General features: G+C 33.6%; 1 protein-coding gene across 3 annotated transcripts in view; it reads left to right on the forward strand.

The window, feature by feature from the left end:
- Positions 1-12,398, forward strand: part of LOC101500963 (DExH-box ATP-dependent RNA helicase DExH7, chloroplastic) — a 74,814-nt gene that overhangs the window by 24,479 nt on the left and 37,937 nt on the right. For all 3 annotated transcript variants that reach the window (XM_004499321.4, XM_027334912.2, XM_027334911.2), the window contains 6 exons: positions 1,124-1,206; positions 1,287-1,470; positions 2,312-2,458; positions 2,541-2,642; positions 2,732-2,884; positions 10,564-10,668. In XM_004499321.4, the coding sequence (XP_004499378.1) occupies positions 1,124-1,206; positions 1,287-1,470; positions 2,312-2,458; positions 2,541-2,642; positions 2,732-2,884; positions 10,564-10,668 (774 nt within the window). The remainder of the gene's footprint in view (positions 1-1,123; positions 1,207-1,286; positions 1,471-2,311; positions 2,459-2,540; positions 2,643-2,731; positions 2,885-10,563; positions 10,669-12,398) is intronic.

Consider the following 12,398-nt stretch of genomic DNA (forward strand, 5'->3'; position numbering starts at 1 on the left):
GAAAGAAGCAGGCTTTTAATATATTTTGTGTATATGCAAACAGTATAATCAGCCAAAAGTCGTATTTATACTAATATTATGTCAAAAACTAGTGTAGTATTACTAGTAGTCTAGTATAAGGTCGAGGTCATGATGATATATTGAACTTTATAAGATCTTGACAGGTTCTAAGCATGTCACCCTAGCTAACACTTTTGTTTATAGAATTATAGAATTATTTTGTTAGGAATATGGTATTAGGTTTCAGATAAAAGGAGAGGAGAAATAATAAGGACTTTGAGTATGATAATGGTGCAATTTTATTGATAATAACTTCATACTAATTTCTTTTTTATGATCAAAAGGAGCCAAGTTCCAAGAGGAACAAAAATATAAATCTCTAGGAACATCAATTCAAATTCAATACTAGCAGCATCCGCAAAATAAGGCATTCAAAATAAAAGGAGAAGACTCAAGCCTTAAGATTTGAATCTAAAACCAAACCATGCTTAGCTAATAAATCAAATCCTGATTTGCCTCTCTAAAGACACGCACCCAGGTTATTTGACCAACATCTTCATAAATTCTATGATTCTCAGCCACTAAAGGATGCTGAACATGAGTGGAGCTGCGACCATCACTAAGCAAACGACTTAGCATTACTCATTTACTCCTAATTATAGGGATAGAAGACTCCTAATTCAATAAATAAACAAACCATAATAATAACCACTCCTCTTTATAGGAATACAACAATTCTAATCCTAATTCAGTAAAGAAACAAAACAGGATAATAATTAATACAAATTAGAGAATAAAGAAAGTTATTTTACGCTGACAACCAATCACAACTTGCCCTGGTTAGTGTTAGGAGGATCACCTACCAATTTATAACCTTCAAACACACACAAATCTTGTTTTTTTGCCGTTGAAAATTCAGTTCATTGTTGGTAAAAAAGTGATGAGTGAAATTCCTGAATTTACAACTTATTTCATCATAGAATTTGAGAGATCCCTTGGACCAATAATATGCTTTATGCATTGTAGAGGACTCATGATGCTCGTCTTTGTATTATCTCATGCTAATAATCTCTTTTATTAAAAATATGTTAATCTTGTATGTTTGTTTTTTGATTTGCTACAGGGTGATTTTCTTCTAATTGTTTTAAAGAATCTAATTGATAAGCAGTCCACTGAAAGCTCTTCGAAAGTGAAGGTCATTCTAATGTATGCTTTCAAGTATTTAAATTTGTATTGATTTCCTTTTAGCTCCACTTCCTTTTTATCTACTAAACCCTAATGATCAGGTCAGCAACTGTGGATTCAAGTTTATTTTCAAGATACTTCGGTCATTGCCCTGTAGTTACTGCAGAAGGCAGGACTCATCCAGTGACAACATACTTTCTTGAGGATATATATGATCAGATCAACTATCGACTTGCTTCAGATTCACCAGCTTCTTTAACAAATGAAACAGTTCCTAGTAGACAGGTACTTTATGGCCATCTTAACATTACTTTAGCTGAATTGAGTTATAACTTATCTGATTTATGGCCGTTAACCATTCCTTCTAGCTAGAACTCGAGCAGAGATTATAAGGGAATTGAATATAAAAGATGTAATTTTTTAGAAATAGTTCCTGGACTTTGGATCCAAGGTGACAAACGAAGTGTTGAGAGCCCTACATTGGATGATATGGCGTGAAAAATGTTACAAGTTGAAGGAATTCCTTAGCTTACAAAACAGGGTTTTGTGGGGTTGATTTAGGCTGAACTCCAATTCTAAGATGATATGTAAGAAATGGAGTAGTACCTGCATTGGGTCCGTACTAGATACGTACCTACTTCTTTTTGGTCAGGGCATAGTTGGTACGACTAGGTGTGACGCGGGTATGCCACAAACTTTCATATTCGCTCAGAGTGGTCACTTCTGTTTTGTTTTTCTCTGTTGCAAATTTGTGGGCTTGAAGCTGTTGAAGAATGTAGTGGCAATCAATAATTTTTTTTAAATGACGCAGACTCGATTTCATACTAATATACAAGTCTTGTGCTAATACACCCAACAAAATGAACAAGATATTGCTGCAATATATATAATTTGGTGTGATTTAAGGTTATTTCCTTCTACTTAAAGCAATGTTCAATCATTTTACAGCCATGTAGTTTCTGTTTGTTACTATTAGTTTTACTGTCAATCCACACAAAACACTGATTGAGCATCCTCAATCTTCTGTAATTCAAGTTGTACAGATTGTACATTCAAGAATTAAATCAGATGTTTCACAAATTACCCTTACTCTAATTAATGAAATGTTGTAAATTTGAATTTGCAGAGAGCTCCTGTGACTAATAGCAGGGGGAAGAAAAATCTAGTCTTATCTGCATGGGGTGATGAGTCTGTGCTTTCTGAAGAACATTTTAATCCATATTTTGTTTCCAGTTATTATCAGTCATATAGTGAACAAGCCCAACAAAATATGGTGCGTCTCTTTTAAAATGTGAATCGTCATACTACCTATAGTTGTAACTCTGATTTGACCATTCATAAAAAAAATTATTCAGAAAAGAGTGAACGAGGATGTCATTGATTATGATCTTATTGAAGATCTAATATGTTACATTGATGAGAATTGTGATGAGGGGTCTATCCTTGTCTTCTTACCGGTAAGACTATTTGGTTTTCATTTGAGCTGGTACATTTACCAGTATTTTCTTATATAATAATATATTTTCATTGTTATTTGACTTGTCAGGGAGTGATTGAGATAAACCACTTACATGATAAGTTAGTGGCGTCATACCAATTTGGCGGGCCATCTTCTGACTGGGTTATTCCATTGCATTCGTCAGTTGCGTCAACTGAACAAAAAAAGGTGTTTTTACACCCTCCAAGAAATATACGTAAGGTGAGTTTGATCCATATGTTATTAAGAGCTTTGTTGATACATCGTAATACCTGATTTATATAGGAAACATGTAGAAGAAATTATAACAATTGGGCTTTGGTTGATTGATATACTAAAATTATAGTTTATATCTCTCAAATATTCTCGTGAAATCTGGCTTAGTGCCTTCTTCCTTTCTATGTCCTCGCTAAATAGTAAAGAGGCATTTAAAAATACTAATGATCAATATTTTAATTCCTGATGTGTGCTACCTAAATGAGGAATCTAAATGTATACAATTAATGAATTCTATCACATTCCTGTTTTATAAAAAATATAATCTGTAACAAATCACGACATATTATTCCCTCATTAACAAATACAATTGTATTAAGTCCAGGATTTGGACCTTATTTGTCCCTTTTTTGTTAGAATCCCAGCTTATAAATGTTGAAACATCTAATTCTTTAGATTGATGCAAATGTCTATCTTTAGTAAATAAGAAGGATGCCATATGATTTAGGATAGTCTTATTGATGCTTGGACTCTGTAAAGAGAGAGAGCCTTTGGTGAGAGAACCCTTGATTAATGCAAGTTTACAAGTGAAAACTCTTAGAATTTGGGTTGGGTCCTACCCAACCCCCACAAAACCGACTTGTAGGGTGAGGACTACCCATCACTTATAAACACTTTGTCAGACTTTATTTTATTCAATATGGGAGTCTTAACACCCCATTTCCTTCACGTCCAGGACTGGACATTTGGAGGTGACCCAAGTGGTCAGATATCGGTGACCTAATAGCAAGTGGCTGAATAAATATTGAATAGACTCTGATACCATCTTAGAATTTAGGTCTGGCCTTACCCAACCCCCACAAAACTGGCTTATAAACTCTTTATCAAGCTTTATCTCATTCAATGCGAAACTCTTAACAAAAACATTGTACACTACTAGTTTTTGTTGTACTCGAGAACCTGTAGTACAACATATAAAATAAAATACTAAACTATGTGCAACTTCAACAAGACTGAGTAGAAAGAAAGTAAGAGACATGAAAAGATTGTAATGGGATGTTCTACAATGTTCAGTGTCCCTTAAAATTAATATTACTAGGTTAAGAGAGTACATAAGAAAGACACGTGGGAATAGCCCATATATTCAAGACTAAATTCTAATGATTTATAATAGCTCTTAACACTTACCATCAAGTTGAAGCATGGATATTAAACATAGCCCATATATTCAAGACTAAATTCTAATGATTTATAATAGCTCTTAACACTTACCATCAAGTTGAAGCATGGATATTAAACATAGCCCATATATTCAAGACTAAATTCTAATGATTTATAATAGCTCTTAACACTTACCATCAAGTTGAAGCATAGATATTAAACATGCCCAACTTGTTACAAATCTACTAGTTGGTCGCCTGTCCTAACATAGAAAGTAGATATAAGATTTTGTCGAGCCTTGTCTTGAATGAAGTGATGTTCTACCTCAAATGTGCTATGTTCTTTCATGAAAAACTGAATTTGTTGTAATGATGTATGGTAGCCTATTTATCACACCAAAATTTCATAGGAGAAGTATTGTAAAATCTCATCTCATCCAAGATTTGGCTCGCCTGGCTATATTAATTCACAAGCAGTTTGAGTCATTGTCATGTTTATATGCTTCTTTATTGGATCTTAAGACCCCGTTTTGTTTCTTACTTTGCTAAGATATTAAATTACCTCCCAAAAATATAATATCCCATGATAGACTTCCACTCCACATGAAATTCTACTCAATTTGAATCAGAAAAAACGTCCATGATCTCGGTACATAATTCTCTTTTCTCGGATCCCTCATTAGATACTCAACAATGGGGATTATGCTTCCCAATGAGTGTCAATGGTAGAAGACGTGAATTACTTACAACACTTTCCGGAAAAGCAATATCAAGTCTAGTGACGGTTAAATAATTTAGCTTCCTACCAATCTTCTACATTTTTGTGGATAAGAAATATAAGTTTCATTTGCTGTCAACTTTACTCCTCGCTCCATAGGAGTCTCAAATGGTTTGGCTCCCTTCAAACAAGCTTGAGTCAACATGTCTTGATCCGAATTATAGGGTTTGGAAATCTGAGAACTCTGTTATTGTTGCTTGACTGCTTAGTAATATGGAATCAGCGATTAGAAAACCTTTTATGTTTTTACCTACTGCGAAGGAAGTTTGAGAGGCTATCAAAGAAACATATTCTGACATTCAAAATTCTTCTCCAATTTTCGATCTCAAAACATAATTGTGGCATGCCAAACAAGAAGATAAAGATGTCACCACCTATTATAATGAGTTGATGACACTATGGCAAGAATTGGATCTCTGCTGTGATGATCATTGGAAGTGCTGTGACGACAGTGTCTTGTTTCTTAAGAGACAGGAGAACGACCAATATTCATGTTCTTGGTTGGACTTAATAAGCGGCTTGATGAAGTCTGAGGCAGAATATTGTGAAAGATTTCATTGCCATCACTTCAGGAAGCGTTCTCAGAAGTTATAAGAGAAGAGGCGAGACAATGTGTTATGATGGGTAAGTCACCTTATGTGGTCGAAGTTGAAAGTTCTACCCTAGTCACTAAGAATGAAGATTAGAAGAGACATAGCAAGAAACCATGGTGCGAGCATTGCAAACGTCCCTGACACACACGTGATACATGTTGGAAGTTCCATGGAAAACCTCTAAATTGGAAGAAAATAATTTAAGAAACAAATGTTTCAAATACGGAAAACTAAGATGGCCTAACTGTATTTGAAACATTTGTTTCCTAAATTATTTTCTAAGAAAGATCCGTCTTTATTTCATTGTGAAACTTGTGAATTTGCTAAACATCATCGTTCTTCTTTTTCTACACAACCATATAAGCAATCAAAATCGTTTGCAATTATCCATAGTGATGTTTGGGGTCATAATAAAATACACACATTTTCTAATAAAAAATGGTTTATAACTTTTTGTTGATGATCATACTAGAATTTGTTGGGTTTATCTATTGAAAGAAAAATCGGAAATTGAACATGTTGTCAAAAATTTCTTTAAAATGGTGCACACTCAATACCAAACAAATATTCAAGTCTTCAGAAGTGACAATGGTGAAGAATATTTTAATATACTTTTGTCCGATTTGTTTCTTGCAAATGGGGTTGTTCATCAAAGTTCTTGTGTTAATACACCCCAACAAAATGGAATTGTAGAGAAAAAGAATAGGCATCTTCTTGAGGTTGCTAGAGTTTTACTATTTGCAAATAAGGTTCCAAAATATTTGTGGGGTGAAGCTGTTTTAACTGCATCATATTTAATTAATCGAATGTCATCTAAACTTTTAGATTTTCATACCCCTCTTGATGTTTTTCGAAATTATTTTTCTTTGACTAGTGTCTCTGCTGAATTGCCACTAAAAGTTTTTGGTTGCACTGCTTTTGTTCATGCACATAAACAACTTGAAAAACTCGAGTCACGAGCAATAAAACGTGTGTTTATCGGTTACTCTCTGTTGAAGTTGTGGGATTTTAGAGAAAAGGAGGAGAAAAAATAATAAAGGTTTGAATATTATTGATAACAGTTTTATGCAAACTTGATTACAAAAGGCTCAATACTAATATCTATTGATAGAAAAACATAGACCCAATCCTAAATCAGGAATAAATAATAATAATAATAATAATAATAATAATAATAATAATAATAATAATAATAATAATAATAATAATAATAATAATAATAATAATAATATATTCTAAGATATCTCTATAATTATAAATTGATCATAGGGAATAACTCAAGATATTCTAATATAATATAATAGATATTATAAAATATTTTCTAATATTATAACACTCCCTCTTAAGCTAAAACTTCCTAAATTTTAGCTTGTTACAAGAAAATAATGTTTTGCTATGCAAAATAATAAAAAGGATGGAAAAGCAACTCTAGGATGCAGGTGAAGTCAGAGAGAATTGCTATAAATATAGCCTAGCCACATAGCCGATATGATCATCAGTCTGAGAGAAATTCATGGCAAGCAATTGAACAAAGCAAGGTTCGTTCTTCTAAAAATTGCATTTGGAAGCTTCAAACCAATAATATTGGAGAGGCGTGCTTCAAGGAGAGAAAGGTTAGGCCAGTTCATCTGGGACCAAGATGGGGCCAGTGCATCTGGGACAAACTGGTAAGATAAAGTTGGTTATGAAATTAAAAGACATCGTTAGAATAACCATCAATGGAAGAAGAAGTCATCACTAATATGATCCATCTGTGGGAAAAGGGACACCACCGGAATGATCGTCGGTGGGAATAGAAGTCACTGTTATAATCTATTAGTAAGAACTAAATTGCATGACAAACGCACAAGAAGAGGCAGCGCGACTCTAATGAAATGAAACCATGATCGATCAACCGAGTGAGAAAATGCGTCAAAAACAGGAGAGATAACGGCTGTTTGAATAATAATACATATTTTCGTTGATCAAAATTGAAAAGTAAGGGCAGATCTGAAAACAGGAAAAAAAACCTAATCTAGACGACTGAAACATTGTGGCGGAAGGCAGACAGACGCGCTTAAGCTCGAGGCTATTGGTGGTGGTATGTGGAATGAACACGGAGGATCTTGGAGGCACATGAGGGCGAGCATAAAAAATCTGGGTTGTGTATATTGTGAGATTCTGCACACAATGAAAGTGGTTGTGTCGGAAAACTTGTTGGAAAACTTGTTGGAAAACTTTTCTATCTGCGACAACAGATGGAAGGCAGCATGAGACGGTGAATTTTGAAGGTAGTAGGTGTAACCGTAGCCCGAAACTAGAATACAAGGGAAGATTCGAAACCGCGAGGTTGAGGCGTGATTGACCGACCAAGCAGAAACTGAGAGGCGTCAAAATGCGCCCTCACACGATGTGGAGATGGCAGCGTGTGAGATCTACTTGTAGGAGAGATTAGCAGCGCGTGAGAGCGCATGTGACGGCTTTTGGCGACGCGCTTTCGGACATGACCTAGCCTGGAGATGATGACGCTGTTCGCTGGAAAATTTGTCGGAAATAGTGGCAGCTGCGGCAATAGCGAACTGAACGGGAAACGAGTGAAACGTGTCAAAATGTTGGAAAAGAGAAACTATGATTATATTCCCTAACTATTGGGAATTCGGTAGCGGAATAAAAGTGTAATCGTTCAAGTAGGATCGAAATAGGCTCTGATACTATGTTGAAGTTGTGGGATTTTAGAGAAAAGGAGGAAAAAAAATAATAAAGGTTTGAATATTATTGATAACAGTTTTATGCAAACTTGATTACAAAAGGCTCAATACTAATATCTATTTATAGAGAAACATAGACTCAATCCTAAATCAGGAATACATAATAATAATAATGAGAGATATTCTAAGATATCTCTATAATTATAAATTGATCATAGGGAATAACTCAAGATACTCTAATATAATATAATCGATATTATAAGATATTTTCTAATATTCTAACACTCTCCAACTCAGAAGGGGTATCGGTGTTTTGAACCAAAATCAAAAAGAATTTTTGTAACCATGGATGTTACTTTTGTTGAAAATCAACAATTTTTTATTGACATTCATCTTTAGGGGGGAGATTTTAAAGAAGATTCTTCTTTTACTTTTGAAAACATCATTACTTTTAGCGATATAGTGTTGTCACAAAATTATGAGACTTATATTGATACATCAAAAGAAAATGTCTAAGAATCCATATTGGAACTCAATCCACTTATGAATGAGGTTTCAACAGATTTGAAGGCGACAGTTTCAAATCAAAATCACAATTATTAAATTCTTGATCTCAATAATAACGAAGGACCACCTGAAATGTCACAACATAATGATTACTCATATAAAGAGAGACAAAACAGGTTTACTACAATTGACCTTACATGGAAGGGAAATGTCTTTGAAAGAAGAAACCATAAATAGAGAAATGAAGGACCCATTCTCCGACCCTTCCAAGATTCCGAACCAATAGATAATCCAACACATCATCTTGATATAGGTAAGTCTTCTTCTGTTTTTAAGAGTCACGTCGAGTATCCTGGTATAGACTTTCCTATTGCAATTAGAAAACCTGTTAGATCATGTACTAAATATCTTTTGTCTAATTATGTGTCATATTCCAAATTGTGTTCTTCATTTGCTGCATTTACCGCTAAGTTGTCTGTTGTAGAAATTCCAAAAAATATACAGGAGACTCTAAAAATTCCAAAGCAGAAGGAAGCTATTCTTGATGAGATGAGAGCTCTTGAGAATAATCAAACTTGAAGAGTTATGACGTTACCTACAGGAAAGAATATCATTGGTTGTAAATGAGTATTTACTATGAAATATAATTCTAATAACACAGTTGAAAGATACAAGACACGCTTGGTTGCTAAAGGGTTTACTCAGAGATTTTTGTTTCTGTTGTCAAATTAAACACTATTAGAGTTCTCTTGTCCTTGGTAGTGAATTTAGACTGGTCTTTTAACCAACTTGATGTAAAGAATGTTTTTCTGAATGGTGATTTGGAGGAGGAAGTATACATGGATAGTCCTCCTGGCTTTAAAAATAAATTCGGTTCAAATGTGTGCGAACTACAAAAATCTCTTTACGGTCTCAAACAATCCCCACGAGTTTGGTTTGAAAAATTCACTCAGTCGGTTAAAAGGCAAGGATATATGCAAGGACAATCAGACCATACTCTGTTCATGAAGTTCTCTAATGTTGGTAAAATTGAAATTTTAATTTTATATGTAGATGATATTATTCTCACAGGAGATGACATTGTTGAGATGGAAAGATTGAAGATAAATTTTACAAAAGAATTTGAGATCAAAGATTTAGGCGCGCTTAAATTCAGAGCAATGGCTCAAGGAATCTGTAAACTTTTATGGATTCGCAAACTCTTGGACGAATTGAAATTGAAAGTTGAGTCACCCTAAAATTGTTCTGTGATAGCAAAGCAACAATAAGTATAGCTCACAACCCTGTACAACATGATAGAACCAAGCACATTGAGATTGACCACCATTCATAAAAGAAAAAAATGATGCTGGAATTATATGCCTGCTATTTTTGACTTCCAATCAGCAAATTGCTAATATCTTGACAAAAAAGTTTGGCAAGACTCAATTTTGACCGACTTATAGTCAAGTTGGGCATGACAGATATTTATGCACCAACTTGACGGGAGGTGTTGAAGAATAAAAAAAAATTAGATTTGATTCTCTTTTATTTTATATTATTATGTTTATTTTTATTTTAAGATTCTGTCATTATTACTCAGTATTACTATTATAATTTCTTTTCCTATATAAACAGTTTAGGGATGTAGTAATAAAATATGAAAGTATTTTGTCTTTTATTTTTTTTCAGTAATCCAAAAGTATAATAGGAAATATGAATCAATAAAAGTGAACTCTCGTTGAAGCTCTCGTTTCTCATGAAGCAACAGTCTAGAAACACTAGCAAACTCGACTTCTGATGACTGTCAATTTTGCAGATTGTTTACTATTGTTAAAATATAAAAAAGTAAAATATATTTGATCTTATGTTAGAGTATCGAATATATTATAAGCTATGATCTTATATTCTGAAAACTATAATGGTTTTTGTTTATTCTTATTCTTATATATCTTTAAATTATGTTTTGTCCTATTTCTAGGTTGTTATAGCCACAAATATAGCAGAGACCAGCATAACAATAGACGATGTGATATATGTAATTGACTGTGGAAAACATAAGGAGAATCGATTTAATCCGCAGAAGGTATGTTCTTTTATTCTGATTTCCCTAAATTGTTATTTTACTTAGACTAGTCAATTGCACAAAACTAAATTTGTCTGTAGAGGTTTTGATTATGGAATATTTCCATTAAACTTTCTTCAACAGCTTCATTTTTGGACTGCTAAATGTATTTTGTTTTCACGATTTTAATTAATAATAAAGCTGAGACACGTAGTGTTTAAAGTGTGAGATTTTAGAGAAAAGGAGGAGAGAAGATAATAAGGGTTTGAATATTATTGATAATAGCTTAATGCTGACTTAATTACAATAGACTCAATACTAATCTCTATTTATAGAGAAACATAGACTAAATCCTAAATTAGGAATAAATCATAATAATAATAAGAGATATTCTAAGATATCTCTATAATTATAAATTGATCCTAAGAAATAATTTAAGATACTCTAATATAATATAAAAAATATTATAAGATATTTTTTAATATTCTAACACTCCCCCTCAAGCTAAAGCTTACTAAGCTTTAGCTTGCTACAAGAAAATATTTTGCTCCACAAAATAATAAAAAATATGGAGAGGCAACTCAGGGATGCATGCGAAGTCGGAGAGAATTGCTATAAATATAGTCTAGCCAGATAGTTTGATTAATCATCAGCCTGAGAGAAATTCATGGAAGGCAATTGAAAAAAGCAAGCTCCGTTCTTTTAAAAAACTGCATTTGGAAGCTTCAAACCAATAATAATGGAGACTCAAAATATTTAAACTTAAATCTGCTTCAAGGAGAGAGAGGCGTGCTTCAAGGAGAGAAAGGCAAGGCTAGTGCATCTGGGACAAATTGCCAAGGTAAAGTAAGTCATGAAAATAAAAGGCACCGTTAGAATAACCACTAACAGAAAAAGTTATCACTAATATAATTCATATGTGGAAAAAGGGACACCACTGAAATGATCGTCGGTGAGAATAAAAGCCACTTTTATAATATATTAGTAAGAAAATGGCTGTTTGAACAATGACACATATTTTCGCTGATCAAAATTGGAGAGTAAGGGCAGATCTGGAACCATCGAAGAGAGAATAATCGTGCACCAAGAAGAATCCCATCAATTGAATTGCAAATCTTATATATGAATCTTTATCAATAGAGCCAAGAAGAAATATGTTAATAGCAATAGACAAAGAAGGTAGCCAAGGAACCAAAGGAACTCTCCAAATTGTAGGCTTCTTTGCCATTGGTACAAAAAGCCAAATACCACCCGTCCCTAAAATCCACAGTGGAACAAAAACTAAATAACCAATCCAGCCATCAGTACTATTATTCCAATAAGCTGAAATTCCAATTGAAGAGCCAATAATCAACACAAGACCCACAATGAAATTGCGTTGATCTCCTTTTGTAGTTACTCCACTTGAATAATAACGCCTTACTAAAAGCGCTAAGGCCACAAGGGAAAATATAAATTAGGTGGAAATTGACAAAAGTTTAGAGAGAATAGCAAGATCAGTGAAAAAAACAACAACACCAGAAGCTGCAAGCATTGAGATAGTAGCATTCATAGGTGTCCCAGTTCTATAATCAACAAGAGCAAACCAAGGTGGCATCATGTGAGTACATGCAATGTGAGTTAAATAACGAGCTTGACCAACAGCACCAACCAACAATACAGTTGTCATTCCTTTCAAGGCACCTAATGAAACAATGTACTTAGCCCAATCCATTCCAACAGCACTAAATGCAACAGAAAAAGGTGCATTA

Source organism: Cicer arietinum, chromosome 7 (genome assembly GCF_000331145.2).
Source record: "Cicer arietinum cultivar CDC Frontier isolate Library 1 chromosome 7, Cicar.CDCFrontier_v2.0, whole genome shotgun sequence".
Taxonomy (NCBI): domain Eukaryota; kingdom Viridiplantae; phylum Streptophyta; class Magnoliopsida; order Fabales; family Fabaceae; genus Cicer; species Cicer arietinum.